Source organism: Stenella coeruleoalba (assembly GCF_951394435.1).
Source record: "Stenella coeruleoalba genome assembly, chromosome: 20".
Taxonomy (NCBI): Eukaryota; Metazoa; Chordata; class Mammalia; order Artiodactyla; family Delphinidae; genus Stenella; species Stenella coeruleoalba.
In genome coordinates this window covers 17,521,735-17,537,766 of record NC_137166.1, presented here as the reverse complement: position 1 = coordinate 17,537,766, position 16,032 = coordinate 17,521,735, and the positions used below count along the sequence as shown (strand labels likewise).

At 38.6% G+C, this 16,032-nt stretch overlaps 2 protein-coding genes across 4 annotated transcripts in view; both read left to right on the top strand.

Moving 5' to 3' along the window:
* Positions 1–13,362, top strand: part of NIP7 (nucleolar pre-rRNA processing protein NIP7) — an 82,581-nt gene extending 69,219 nt beyond the window's left edge. For 2 of the 3 annotated variants that reach the window (XR_013825259.1, XR_013825260.1), the window contains exon 7: positions 13,304–13,362. The gene's annotated coding sequence lies outside the window, so the exon portion shown is untranslated. The remainder of the gene's footprint in view (positions 1–13,303) is intronic. The other variant, XR_013825261.1, reaches the window with a different exon arrangement.
* Positions 1–16,032, top strand: part of CYB5B (cytochrome b5 type B) — a 30,248-nt gene that overhangs the window by 2,171 nt on the left and 12,045 nt on the right. The window contains exons 2-3 of the mRNA XM_079907077.1: positions 13,304–13,432; positions 13,969–13,998. Coding sequence (XP_079763203.1) covers positions 13,304–13,432; positions 13,969–13,998 — 159 coding nt within the window. The remainder of the gene's footprint in view (positions 1–13,303; positions 13,433–13,968; positions 13,999–16,032) is intronic.

Below are 16,032 nucleotides of genomic sequence, written 5' to 3'. Positions count from 1 at the left end.
CAGTAATGTTTTTCATTTGTGGTTTCATTTCCCCCCCAGTTTCTTCTTGATTGATTCAGAATAGATAATGAACTTGGAAGGAACACTTAGTGCGTGTAGTGGACATGAGTTTAATCTTTAATAGTGGTTCCCAGCCTGGTTTACCACATGCTGATGGAGCCAGAGACATCACAGGTGTGCCAGGGGCGGCCCTTCAAGCTTGAGTTGCCAATCTTTACCTGTAGTTAGCCATTCTAACTTACCTGTTCCAGCATCTCTGTCCCTGTGTTCTTCACTCCAAGTCTAGTCATTCATTCACTTACTCATTCAAATATTTATCAAGTGTCTACTAAGTGCCAGATACTGTTCTAGGTGCTGAGGATGCAGCAGCAGAGAGTTAAGCATTTATGCCCTCATGGAGATTACCATCTATGGGAAGCAGAAAATAAGCAGAGTAAATAACTAAAATATATGCTATGTTAAGTGCTAAGGAGAAAAATAAAGCAGGGAAGAGGTCTGTGGACATGTATGGGGTGAGGGCGTGAAGATGAGGGGTTGAAATTTTAGGTATGATGGCCAGAAATAGCTTGATTAAGAAGAGGACTAGAGTAAAGGCTTTCTGTTAAGGGAGCTGGCCATGTGGATATCTGCAGGAAGAGCTTTCCTGGCAGAGGGAGCAAGTTCAAAGGCCTTGAGGTGTAAGTATATCTAGTGTGTTTGACGAACAGTGAGGGAGGTTATGGTAGCTGGAGAGTATTAGATGAGGTCAGTATGATCAAGGAGGGGACAGGTCAAGTATAGCTTTTGTGAACCTCTGTTTAGAAAGAAAATCACATAAAAATGGTTACAATATCTTATGACATTGACTAGAACATATCAAAGTGCATCTCTCTTAGCAAGGGTAAGTATGATTTTGTAAACCTTTGTTCACAAAGCATGTTTTTGTGAACCTTTGTTTCAGTTAATATTCTTGTTTTCTTACTGTATCACAAGTGAGAAAAGTTTGGAAGCCATTGTTTTATGTATAATTAACCATTTCTGAAAAGAGTAACAACACGTAGTGCTGTTTTAAAGCTTTCTATGTATTTTTTAGTGACTGTTGGCATAAGTGGGAATACTAGGTTGGAGGGAAAAACAATACAGAAGGAAAGAAAGTAAAACTCTTTAAACCCCAAGAATTTGTTTGAATCCTTCTACATCGTCCACGCATACACCAATGTATACAGATATGTATAAGTAGAAATGGAATCATAGTATTCCTTAATTGAATTATAGTGTCTATTAATTGATTTGGTTTAATAGTAATAGTATTTCTTGGGTGCTTATTATTCTGGTGGCTTACATGTAATTTCTTTTTTAACCCTTCTAACAACCCATTTTAGAGATTAGAAAGCTGAGGAGCAGAGAAATAACTTTCACAAAGTCATAATGTTAAGTGGTACAGGTGGAGTTTGAACTCAGGCAGTCTGACCAGATAACCTATGCCCACTACATTAGAATTTGCCTCAGTTTTTTTTCATGGCTATAGAGTATGGAATTAGGTCTGTTTTACAACCAGCTTCTTCCACATCTTAGATATAATTTGGAAGGATTGGGAATGTGATAGAGGGAAGTTAGAATTAGTACCTTTTTTCTGGAACCCAGGTAATTTTTTCATTTTTTGAATAGGTCATACGGGTACGTTGTGAAAAGCCTTCCTCCCATCTGCCCAGTTCGACCTCCTCCTAAAGTTAGCTACTGCTGTTTGTGAATCCTTCCAGAGTTTTGTTTTGCATGTACAAGCAAAAGTGAATGTAGTTCCTCCCACTTTTTTTTTTTCACCCATAAGGTAACAGCATACAATACCTGCTGAAATATGCCTTGCTTTTTTCATGTAACTGTATATCTCAGGAGTCTTTCCATATCCATACCTGGAATACTTCTTTATTCTTCATAGAATTTGTTGGACTGATTATAATTTGTTTAAGCAGTCTCATATTTATAAACATTTGGGTTGTTAGTAATATTTTGCCATCTAAGTTTTTCCCCCGCCTAAGTCAACTCTATTGAGATCTAATGTACATATAATAAAATGTATAGATTTTATATGTGGAGTTCAGTGAGCTTTGAAAAATGTCTCATCTGTGTAATCACCATCACAATCACTGTATAGAACATTTCTACCATCTATGTTCCCGTACAACCACTGATTTGATTTCTAACACTGCAGACCCGTATGTGTTCTTATTTGTCTAACATCTTTCGCTTAACATATCTGTGAGATTCATCTATATTTTTTCTGTGTATCTGCAATTTATTCCTATTTAGTGCTTCTAATTTCATTGTAACCATACTAAAATTTAGCTATTTGCCTGTTGATTGACACTTGGGTTGTTTCCAGTTTTTGGCTATTATGAATAAACCTGCTTTGTACTTTCACGTACAAATCTTTTTTTTTTTTTTTGCGGTACGCGGGCCTCACTGCTGTGGCCTCTCCCGTTGCGGAGCACAGGCTCCGGACGCACAGGCTCAGCGGCCATGGCTCATGGGCCCAGCCGCTCCGCGGCATGTGGGATCCTCCCGGACCGGGGCACGAACCCGTGTCCCCTGCATCGGCAGACGGACTCTCAACCACTGCGCCACCAGGGAAGCCCACGTACAAATCTTTGTGTGGACGTATGTTTTCATTCCTCTTGGGTAAATAGCTAGGAGTGAGATTGCTGGGTCATATTTTTTTGTTTTTGTCTTTGTTTTACTTTTTAAGCAACTGCCAGACCTTTTCCCAGTCGCACCAGCAATACATTAGTTTTCCAGTTTCTCCACATCCTCATTGACACATGTTTTGTCAGTGATTTACTTTTAACCACTCTAATGGATGTGTGCTGATATATAATAATGGTTTTAACTTACATTTGCCTGATGACTAATGATGTTGAGTATCTTCATGGGCTAATTGGCCATTTGCATGTCTTGTAAAGTGTCTGTTCAGTCTTGCTCATTTTTAATTGGTTTGTTTTCTTATTATTGACTTGAAAGCAGTCTTTATATATTTTGGATGCAAGTCCTTTCAGAAATATGCATTGCGAGTATTTTCTCACAGTCTGTATTTTGCCTTTACATTTTCTTAAGTGTCTTTTGAAGAGAATTTTGGTGATACACACACACACACACACACACACACACACACATATATATATATATATATATACACACACACACATATACATACATATATACACACACATTTGGCGATATATATATAACACATTTTAATGGCTGGGTGTGGGCTTTGGGGTTCAAGAGTCTTGTTCAGTTTCCTACTTTACCGTAACCTTGGGCAGTTGTGCTCTGTAAAGGCCTTTTTCCATCTCTTCAAGGGAGATAATAGTACCTACTTCACAGGGTTGTTGTTGAGACAATTGATTTAGGTAATTCATATAGACTTATCATGGTACCTGGCATAAAGAGTTCAGTAAGTGTTAGTGGTTATTTTTATTAATAATAAAAAATTATATTGTTTCCTGTAGCATCTTTTGAGTGCTTACTAACGAGCGCATGCTCTGAAGATTTAAAGGTGAATTAGATGCTTTGGACTTGCTGGGAAGATGAGGTCTGTGTACAAGCAATTGTTGTGTAAGGTAGAGTGGTCTTGCCTTTGGAAAGATGGAGAATGCAGGCTCTGTTTGGTGCCACCCTAGGGTACCCCTTGAAAGCTTCAGTGTCTGACTAATAACAATTCTTACTGGATTTCTCCAAGGCTGGTCAAAAAAAAGTGCAATTTGATCGTTCTCTAGCTTGTGGAATTACCAAATCTGTAGAAAGTATGCTTTCTTTCCTTGAACGATCTCAAGTGGTTGGTCCTAGGGAAGGCTAGAAAGAAGATGAGGCAAAATTTAAACTCCAGCACTGTCTGGGTGAGCTGCCCTGATCACAAATCGACTTTGGTTTATTTATTCGTGCAGCATACATGCCAGAGAGGGAGAGAGGGCAGATGGGAGGGAAGGAGGGCAGAGTGAGCGCCCCCTAGATCTCACTATGTTCCAGGTTCTATGCTATGTTCAGGAATACAGCCATGAATAAGACAACCATGGTCCCTGTTCTCAGGGAGCTTATAGTCTAGTGGAGGAAGAAAGACATTAAATAAATAATTGCAATTGTGATAGTACCATGAAGATGCCTAAGGAATTGTGAGAATCTGTAGCAGTGGTACCTAGTACAGTGGGGATAAGGGTATGTAATCTGGTGGGAATAAGTTATGTTCAGATCTGCAGACCTGAAATTCAGACCGTGAGCAATTGTGACTGCCAAGGTTACACCATTTCTGGCAGCCATCAAGTTAACCTCTCCTAGGTGACACCCCTGCCTTGCTAGGTTCTTTCTAATCCAAATGCAAATACCTATGGACCTGCACCATTTCCTGCTGTTCACCACCCAGGTCTATTATCTTTTTCTGAGTTGTCAGACCGTTTTTTAGGAAGTAGTTTTTGTCCTCTCCAAAACTTTAACATCCGTATCTTATTTTGATGAGGTATTCTGCTAATCTGTTTGGGTAGGCTGGCCTAATTTTGCAGCTTCTGTAATCTTAATGTTTCTAGATTTCATTTTCCAAGTCAGGTGATCTTTTGCAGTACGCGGGCCTCTCACTGTTGTGGCCTCTCCCGTTGCAGAGCACAGGCTCCGGATGTGCAGGCTCAGCGGCCATGGCTCACGGGCCCAGCCGCTCTGCGGCATGTGGGATCTTCCCAGACCGGGGCACGAACCCGTGTCCCCTGCATCGGCAGGCAGACTCTCAACCACTGTGCCACCAGAGAAGCCCCCTATTGTTACATTTTTATTACATCAGCATGGAATTTCCATTCACAGAGAATTTGTGTAATTTTTTCCCAGTAAGATTTTTATCCTGTAACTGTTTGTCATTCTTCACATTCTCCTCTTTTCTGCCCATCTGTCCCCTATCCTTTCCATAGAATTAGTAATCTGGAAGTATTATTTTCTGTTAGCAATTTGTCTTCTTTCTTTTCTATATTAAAACATAAAGTTTCTGTCCTCCTTTCAGTAATACTTAGTAAATGAACTTAAGGAAAAGCCAAAAGGCTTCCCCTGCTCCCTACCACATATTCCGTGGACAATTGACCCGCTAAAAGCCTTCCCAAGAGGACATTACAAAGTTTCCTTTGTATCTAAAGTATTTCACTTGATTATTGCTGGTCTGAGATAGAAATGAATAGATCACAGGCATTGTTTCATCAATTGAAAGTTTATGATCTTGGTTGCCATATAGTTTATTTGAAATATTTGTAGTGTTATATAATTGCTCATGCATTAAAAGCTGAGACAAGATCCATTAGTCTTAAAACACAAAGGCTATCCAGTTCAAAAGAATCGTTTTTACAAATTCATATGAGATTTAAAAGCAAAATAGATCCTAGAAAAAATGGGAAATGTGTACTGCCTTATATTAGGTTTACTTAATAAAAATAGGGAGAAACTTATGATTGTCCAATAGATTTGAATAGCACTGGTAACCAACCAATCTAGGTGACTGAGGATAACCTCCAGACTCTTGGTCTTATTTGTTTTGTTTTGCTGTGATTCAGACAAAAGTAAACTTTTGGGCTTATGTTAATTATAGGTATGTAAACCTAGCTTTGTGTGTGTATGTGGTAAAATATATATAACATAAAAATTTGCCATTTTAACCATTTTTAACTGTACTATTAGGTGGCATTAATCGCATTCACAGTTTGTGCAACCAACATCACTATCTATTTCTAAAACTATTTCATTACCCCAAACAGAAACTCTGTAACCATTAGGCAATAACTACCCTCTCATCACTCTTCCCAAGCCCCTGATACAACCTCTAATTTACTTTGTGTCTCTATGAATTTGCCTATTCTAGCTACCTGATATAAGTAGAATCATACAATATTTGTCCTTTTGTATCTGGCCTCATTTACTTAGCATGTTTAGGTCTTTAAATTTTTATTTTTATTATGGTAAAATATACATAACATAAAATTTACTATTTTAACCATTTTTAAGTGTACGGTTCAATGGCATTAAGTACATTCACACTGTTGTGTGTCTATCACCATCAGCTGTTTCCAGAAATTTTTCATCATCCCAAATTGAAACTGTGCCCATTAAACAATAACTTCCCATTGCTACCTCCTCCCAGCCACTGGTAATCACTTTTCTACCTTATGTCTCTGTGAATTTTACTGTTCTAGGTACCACATATAGATGGAATCATACAGTATTTGTCGTTTTTGTCTGACTTATTTCACTTAGAATAATGTCTTCAGGGTTCATCTGTGTTGTAGCATGTATCAGGATTTCACTCCTTTTTAAGGCTGAATAGTATTCCATGATATGTGTATACCACGTTTTGTTTGTTCATCCATTCTTCAGTGGACACCTGGGTTGTCTCCACCTGTTGGCTTTTGTGAACAATACTACAGTGAACAATGGCATACAAGTGTCTGTTTGAGTCTTTGTTTCCAGTTCATTTGGATATATACCTAGCAGTGAAATTGCTGGGTCGTATGGTAATTATATTATAATTAGCTTTTTGAAGACACTCCAAACTGTTTTCCACAGCAGCTGTACCATTTTACATTCCCACCAGCAATGGATGAGGGTTCTAACTTCTTCACGGAACACTTGTAATTTTTCTGTTTTTCAGTCATAGCCATCCTAGCAGGTGTAAACTGGTATCTTTTTGTGGTTCAATTTGCATTTCCCTAATGACTAATGATGTTAAGCATCCTTTCATGTGCTTATTCGTTCTCTGTATCTTCTTGGGAGAAACGACTATTCAAGTTTTTTGCCCATTTTTAAATTGGATTGTTTGTCTTTTTGTTAAGTTAGATTTCTTTATATATTATGGATATTAATCCTTGATCAGATATGTGACTTGCAATATTTTCTCCCATTCAGTAGGTTGTCTTTTCACTTTCTTGATAATGTCCTCTGACATTTTGATGGAGTAAGTCCTTCCATATCAGCAGTTACTTTCAATGTAAATGGATTAAACTCTCCAGTCAAAAGACAGAGATTGGCAGAATGGATAAAAATACGTGGTCTAACTATATGCCATCTGTAGGAGACTCACTTTAGATTCAGAGACACTAATAGGTTGAAAGTGAAAGAATGGAATCATATTCCATGCAAATAGTAACAAAATAAGAGTAGAGGTGGCTATAATAATATTAGATGAAAGAGATATTAAATCAAAAAAAAGCTTTTAATGGGCATAGAGTTGTTTTGTTTTGGCCATACCCTGTGGTTTGCGGGATCTTAGTTCCCTGACCAGGGCTCGAACCCATGCCCCCTGCATTGGGAGCACAGAGGCTTTTAAAAAAATAATTAATTAATTAATTTTTTGGGCTGTGTTGGGTCTCTGTTGCTGTGCGTGGGCTTTCTCTAGTTGTGGCAAGCAGGGGCTACACTTCGTTGCGGTACGTGGGCTTTTTATTGCGGTGGCTTCTCTTGTTGCAGAACATGGGCTCTAGGCATGTGGGCTTTAGTAGTTGCAGCATGCAGGCTCAGCAGTTGTGGTGCAGGGGCCTAGTTGCTCTGCGGCACGTGGGATCTTCCCAGACCAGGGATTGAACCCATATCCCCCGCACCGGCAGGCAGATTCTTAATCACTGCACCACCAGGGAAGTCCTGGGAGCAAGGAGTCTTAGTCACTGGACTGCCAGGAAGTCCCCATAGAGTTTTAGTTTTACAAGACAAAAAGTTCTGAAATAGATGGTGCTGGTGGTTGCACTGTTTTACATTCCCAGGGTTATAATTTCTTATGTCCAAATCAACACTTGTTATTTTCTGGTTTTTTGATGATAGATATCCTAATGGGTGGGAGGTGGTATTTCATTGTGGTTTTGATTTGCATTTCCCCAGTGACTACTGATGTTGAGCATCTCTTCATATGCTTGTTGGTCATTTGTGTGTCATCTTCAGAGAAATGTCTATTCAACTCTTCTGCCCATTGTATAATCAGGTTATTTGATTTGTTGTTGAATTTTAGGAGTTCTTCATATACTCTGGATATTAACCCCTTATGATTTACATATCTTTTGTTCTGTTGGTTGTCTTTTCACTGTTGATTGTGTCCTTTGATGTATAAAACTTTTTAAGTTTGATATAATCCCATTTGTCAACTTTTGCTTTTGTTGCTTTCGCTTTTGATGTCATATCCAAGAAAGTATCACTAAGTCCAATGTCATAAAAGATTTTCCCCTAATTTTATAGTTTTGGGTCTTATGTTTAGGTCTTTAATCCATTAAGAGTTCATTTTTGTATGCGATGTAAGTTAAGGGTCCATCTTCACTCTTTTGCATGTGAATAGTCAGTTTTCCCAGTACTATTTGTTGAAGCGACTGTCCTTTCCCTGTTGAATGGTCCTGGCACCCTTGTCAAAGATCATTTGACTATACCTAGAGTATACGCAAAGGCAGTTGTGTCTGTGGTATTTTGGAACTTATTTTCCCACTATTTATATATTCCTAAGATTTAGCCATATGGTGTCACTCTAGTAAGTGACCACATTTGGATAACCACCATCTAGGACATTATAACATCCTGGAACTTCTCCTTGTAGACCCTCCCAATCACTGCCTCCTTCCTCATTCCCAGAGGTACTAGCTCTCTTGACTTTAACACTATAGATTCATTTTGCCCTTTTCCTTTCTTTTCTTTTCTTTCTTTTTTTTTTGGCAGCACCGTGTGGCATGCAGGATCTTAGTTCCAACCAGGGATTGAACCTGTGCTCGCTGCATTGGGAGCTCGGAGTCTTAACCACTGGACCACCAGGGAAATCCCTCGTTTTGAACTTTTTACAAATGAGTGTCACAGTATATATTGTTTTGTGTCTGGCATCTTTGGTTCAATATATTATATTCTTTTGTGCATATTGCAGTGCCTCATTCTTTTTCATAGCTGATTAGGATTCTATTGTATGATTATACCTCAGTTTATTCATATTCTCCTTATGGATATTGGGTTGTTTCAGGTTTGGGGTCATAATGAATAATGATGCTATGATCATTTGTGTGTGTGTATAAATTCATATATGTATACACATTTCTCTAGTATATACTTAGGGAATTGATTTTATTTTTTTAGAATGAAATTTTTATTGAGATAACAAGATTCATATGCAGTTATAAAAGAAATAATAGAGAGATCCTTTGTACTTTTTACCCATTTCCTTGTACTGGTAAAATTTTGCACAACTGTAGTTGTACAAAACAACTCAAGATATTGATACTGATACAATCCACAGATATTATTCTGATTTCCCCAGTTTTGATTACAGTACTCAACATGCAAATTACATTTAACTGTTGGTATAGAATGGCACACTGCCACTTCCCTAGGACGTTTAATTCAGACAGAATTATCCCTGGGCAATTTGTATCTTTGTATCTTTGTATCTGCCAGCAATTGCTCTATCTTCCTTCTTATAACAATACGTAAACTCTCATATCCAGAATAACTGGGTCTTTAGTTCAACTGAGTGGTTACATACAGTACAGAACCATTGATTTCTTTTTTTTCCCCTGGTGGATTTGATATATTCTGAGATCCAGATCAAGAATCTCCCATATTTAACCTATCTTTGGTCATCCTGAAGGCACTTGAGAATCCAGCAATATATCAGGGTCATCAGCTTTCCTTGGACAGTATTAAGAGATATAGAAGGTTTGCTAAGTCTGTCCTGGTCCTGAGTATTCACTCTGAAAAAGAGTTTATTTGAATAAAGTTTTGACACATTTGCTCTTTATGTCATTCTGTAGGCTCAAAATGAACAATACAGAGACTTCTTTTGCTCATACATAGTTTCTAAATTTTCAGTAATGAAAATTATTAGTTTTTTAAAGGAAGTTATAAAAATACTAGCACATAAGTTAAGCATAAAAATACAGGGTATTCGGATCCCAAGAAAACGGGAGTTTACTGTGGTCTAGAAGTCAGGCTGATTGCACATGATAATTAGTTATAATTGGCAATGTTTCTTCCAAAGGTTGAATTTTTGCTAAGTTTTTATATATTATCACTAGCTTGAGTTTCCCCCCTTCTCTGCCTTTCATTTCTACAGGCACCAGAAGGAAATTTAAAAACATTTAAAAGATAGCTCTTTCCTTATAAGTCACCCAGCACACAGGCCTCGTTTCTTCTAGTTTCAAACATAAAAAAGAACCTGGGTCAGACAAGAATGATCCTTGTTGCATACGCACCAGTTCATGCATTTTCCTTTTTATTCTGTGAGTCTCCAGTGCAAACAAAAGTTAAAAGGTTAAGGACTACTCCAAGTTCCCAACAGCTAATCCCTGGTTGACCTTCAAAAAGAGGTCTTTAGGGCTTCCCTGGTGGCACAGTGGTTGAGAGTCCGCCTGCCGATGCAGGGGACGCGGGTTCGTGCCCCAGTGCAGGAAGATCCCACGTGCCGCGGAGCGGCTGGGCCTGTGAGCCATGGCCGCTGAGCCTGCGCGTCCAGAGCCTGTGCTCTGCAACGGGAGAGGCCACAACAGTGAGAGGCCCGCGTACTGCACACACACACAAAAAAAGAGGTCCGTAATTCATTTTTGAATATGCCTTCCAAGTGGAGGCGTTTGGCCATGTGCTCCTCTTTGCATCACCTGGTGCCCTCTGGTGATCTGTTAGCTCCAAAACTTTTCACTTTGTCTTGAAAGCTTTCTTGGTATCTGTGGTGGGCATGGCCATGGCTGCTGCAGTCATCTGTGTCTCCATCATTCCTGATTGGTCATTGGCATTATCCCACATTTGGAGAGTGAATGCTCTGAAGCCCAAATACACAGCAGAAGTACCAGGATGCAGCTATTAATAATGGGTAGTTCGATTCCTTTCTGTAGCGTAAGCTTACATAGAGTCATTGGAAATAGCACTTTGTGATAAAGCCTAAGAATGTCATGTTGATCCATCCACCAATAAGAATCACAGTGAGGACATTTGTGACATTCTCTTTCATCACATCTGTGAGCATCGTGGGATCAGTTGTAGGAGAAGGTGGTATTATTTTCCTTTTTTTTTTTTTTGAAAACTCCATCCTCTGGGTTGTTGAAGTAATATTTTTATGTCAAGGACTGTTTGGGAATATAATTTCCATTTTCCCTGAGGACTGTGCTTTGAATTAATTAATTAATTTCAGATATTTGCTCCTGGTTGAGTTCTTGTCACTCTGCAGTAGGATAGACACCTAGTGGTGGATCACACCCCCAGGTGATGATAAAGATGGGTTGGACCACCCAGGCTCATGTTGGAGTTGAGCAGCCCACTGAGAGCCAGTCCAACCAGGGTCACGGGGCTTCTCCTCCCTGGGGCACTGGGGCTCCTCTCGGGATTCTCCTCAGGGACTTCTCCTGTCCTGCAGCCTGGGCATTATCTTGGCTCAGGGCTGGCCTGGGCTCTGCTGTGGCCTCAGGCCTAGTGCATTGCCTCTGGTGCTATTTGATTTTAAATAATGTCTGAAGTTTATAGAGTTCTAAAACAGTAACGAAGGGTTCCCTGAAATATTTTTGCTTGCTCTAAACCATCTGTATCAAGACCACATTTTGGAGTGAGAGTTATTTTACTGAACCCTTTTTTTTGACCACTCTGACCCTCCTTGGCCTCTATGAAAAATAAAAAGCAGGCTATAAAACAGTATATACCATATGAACTCATTTTTATGAAGACACAAAACCTTTCATCACTGCCTAGTACATTAAATTGTAAGTACTCAATAAAAATTGAAGCATAATAATTGAAATGATTGAATGGACAGGAAAAACAGTTGTATGTACCAAAATGTTAACTAACTGTACTTATTTCTGTTATAAAGCTGTAGTTGATTCCTTATTCTTTTTTTCCCCATACAGTAGGAAAAAAAAGTATAAAAGAGTTGCTTATTTATTTCTTTATGATGGGAGATTGGTGAAAATGAAAATACTTTGTAGTTGTAGAAAGAGCTATGTAGGGAGTCATAAACTCAGCCATTCTCTGGAATATCTCAAACCACTAAGACATTTTGTTATCCTTTTACTCTGAAAAGGCAGCATAATAGTTGGGATGTGTCATAAGGAAAAGATGTCGTCCATAGTTTAGGTACATAGAGCAAGTTGGGACGCAGTTCCAAAAATAATAGCTTACCAGGGCTGAGAGGGTTCAGATGTAACAACAGATGAGTGGCAGCTGTCTAACTCTTGCTTCAAAACAGCATGCTTAATGCTGGGGTGGGAGACCCATCACTGGGTGGAGACCTTTTAGGAGCCAAAAATAGAAGTTTCCTTATCCTCACAGAGCTCAGAGGCAAGTGACTGACTGGGAGGTTACACTTAGAGTTTTTGTGCTTCTGTTGAATTCATCTTTAAAATAGGGATGATAATATTATTCCTGCTTAAAAGGTTGTTATAAAAAGTAACTACTTAAAAGCATTACTTGATATTCCAAAAATATAAATCTATATATGTCTAATAGTGTAAATTCTAAACTTGCTAGTTGTAAGTAAATGTTTATTGAGTGTTTAAGTCAGGGACTGTGCTAAATGCAATTTTTAAAAAATTATTTTCTGAGTAGGTAATACTGTACTTGCGAAACCAATTTCGGTAGGGTGTACAGTGAAAAGTCTTCCTTGCACCTGTCTCCCAGCCACCAGGTTCCCTTAAATGTTTCCAGAGAGATTTTATGCATATGCATGCATATGTGTATCTGCTTTTTAAAATGATAGATGGTAGCACATTATACTAACTATACCTTTCTCTTGTTGAGTACAGAGTATTTCCTATCCTTATCTCATATAGTACTCACAATAGTAAAGATAGGTACTCATATTGTCTCCATTTTACAAATAAGGAAACAAAGACATCTCAATTTCTTAATAACTTATCCAAGGTATATAGCATGTAAGTTATAGATAGAATCTACTTTCTAGGTATAGAGGCAATTATGTTGGTATTATTTATTTATTTAGCTTTAAAGTTTGAAACCATTTCAAACTTACAGAAAAGTTGCAGGAATAGAATAATATTCTTTCTTTGGCTTTCCTAACCTTGATATTTTTGGAGGTCACAGCTTGTCGTTTCATAGAATCTCTCTCAATTTGCGATTGTCCTGGGTTTCCTCACAGTTAAACCCACATTATGCATTTTTGGCCAAAAGACACAGGAGTTCTGTGTGTTCTCCCCATTGCATCCTGTCATGGGATATGCAGTGCTGATTCGTCCCATTGCTGCCATTAAAGGGAGAAAGGGGAAAAGAGGAAAGGCGAGGAGGAAGTAGCTTACATTAGTTAGCTTTTCAGACAGCCCTCTCTTCAGTAAATATCTTTTCCTTGTAGCATCCTGGCGGAGAAGAGGTTCTGCTGGAACAAGCTGGTGGAGATGCAACTGAAAGTTTTGAAGATGTAGGCCACTCCTCTGATGCCAGAGAAATGCTCAAACAGTACTATATTGGTGATGTGCATCCGGTAAGAATTAGCTGAGCTCTAGGAGTGCTTGTAGAGAGAGGAAGCTATCCAACAGCCACAGATCATGATGAGGGAATGAGTTACTAAAATGGAAATTCGTTCAACCCAGCCATTAGGCTAAATTTTCTCCAAAATCATCTAGCCTTACTGTGCTAAGATAGAGCTTCTTGTCTGTAAATCAACACATATAGTGTCTATGAAAAGGAACTGATTTTGGAGGTGGGATTATTTTTGATTGATTTTTTTGTAATGCAGTTAATATCTCTACCTAAAATAGTAGTTTGGTCTTGCAAATTCATTGCTAAAAGTGGTAACTATGGACTTTTAAAACCATACCATTCTAACAAGGGACCCTGATGCGCTCAGAGTCAGGGGTGCAGGGGTGGGGGAGTGGGCAGTACCCTTCTGTAGACCCTGGCATCTCCCAGGGAATTACTACCAGAGTGTAGTCTCATGTTCCAAAGTTAGAAATAAGCAGGTAATGAGAGTTCGTTTAGATGTGTCTTAAAATATTATTTGTTTTCCTCTTTAAACAGAATGACCTTAAACCTAGAAGTGATGGCAAGGTAAGAAGTCCTCTATTTCTCTTGTGTCTTTCAAGTGTTTATATTTCTATTTACTCAAGTAAAATTGCTTTTTCTTTTTAAAATGTATTGTAACAAGAGAAGTGTTTACTTTTCCCCCAAACAAAAATCCTGTTTTTCAGGAATTTGGACTCAGTACCATCTCAGGAAAAAAGAATAGCTGAGTCTTGAACAGTAGGAACATTTTGTTCATGCTTCTATTCGCTTTTCTAAAAAACTGAAACTCTAAAGCCATGCCCCATATTGCTTTGAAAGAAATTAGTTTATAGGTTCAGTTGTAGAAAAGTATTTCTTATTCTTACATTTAATAGTATAGATGATAATAATTGCTTCTGTGTTGGAAAAAGAATTGGAAGGTCGGTTTACTCTTGCAAGTCTTAGAATGAGTTGTAGACTGGAACAATTGAGTAATTGACTGGAACAGGCCTTTCTGTCCCTATTCCCCTATGGTGTAGGCTCAAATAGGCCTACACACCCTTCCCATTCACACAGTGATACCACAAAAACAAAAGATTAAATATTTGAAAACCTTAATGTGTACTGCATAATGTACCAGGAAGAAAATATGAAAGCCTTTTTGCTTCCCACAAGCTGGATGGTTCATCTCCCTTATTCCCCCACTTTTTTCTCGCTATTTTCCTTGACTTCCCCTACCCTCTAATTTAAAGGGACAGCAGTTAGTTGTCACCCAGAACATCATGGAGGCAATGCTCCTTCCTTTTTTCCTCCTAGCTTCTTGCTTCCCTTTCCTCATTGAGCTGGTATTACTGAACTCATATGACACAGCAGTTAAAGTTGGCCTATACACAAGAATTCTTTCAGTTCAAGAGATTGCTTGATGGTATCTGCCACCTGTTGCTCTGCCATCCAGAGTGCTTGTGTAAATTAACGCTTTCGTCTTGCTGCACTCTACTACTCTGAACTGTTGAATTGTTTATGAAGGGGGCATGAAATAGTTCCTTAAATGCTTTGTGAGCACTGTTGGTTTGTTTGTCCTCCCCTCCTAACACATGTACTATCCATTCTTGAATCTTCACTTGTGTAATTAAGGTAAAATTTGAACTAAGCATGGCTTGTTTGGTATATTGAACATGTCCAGAAACCATTGCTTTCAGAGGTCAACATTTGATTCAAGGGATGTTCCCATTTGTACAAGAGATGCACCTTGTATCCAGGAGGCATAACCCACTTCTGCACAGCACTGTGAGAACACCCATTATATTTAAGACAAATAAAATTGTGGGGGAGTTATAATGTCTAGAAGTCTACAAATTGCTTCTTGTTGCTATTTTTCTTCCTTGGTAGTATAGTATGTAGTTAAGACCATTCTTAGGAATGGAGAGCAGTGTTTTTCAAATTCTATTCCTTGTACCACCTGTATTGTAATCTCTTGGCATGTTTTCTGAAATGCGCATATTTCCTGGGCTGCCATTACTACTACTGATTCATGATCTCTGGAGGTGGGAATTTGCACTTAACGTAACCCAGATAGCCAAGCACCAGACTGTGCTGAATGACATGCCCATCTTTTCATTTAAAAACTTAGGGAACTTTAGTTCTCTTCTGTGGAAAGCACTGTCTGCCTTCTATATATAGGCCAAAGAATTAACTAGAGATGTCTCAGATAAATTAAAACTGTTGAGCCTTGGACTTTTTGTAAGAAATAAAGAAAAAGAAATCCTTTTAGCTGGTGAGATTTGGTGAAATTCTCTAAAAATTCAGAAGTCTCCAAATGTAGTTTGGCCCCAGCCTGGCTTAAAGAGTGCTTAAAGGCAGTGTTTTCAAGGCTGTTTTTATCATGTCTGCTATACCCAAAGGATAGTCTCCATTAAATAGAGAGTTTGATTATTGAGTGTTTCCAGTCACACTGCTGTACTTCAGGCAGATCCAAGACCACCTACATAGGTTGTCATAGAGCTATAGTCCAGCCTGATTTTAGTTCCAGGAACAAATTCTTGATCCTCCACATTTATTTCTTACATGGGTTTTAAAGAGGCACTTCTGTGTCTAGGCTGC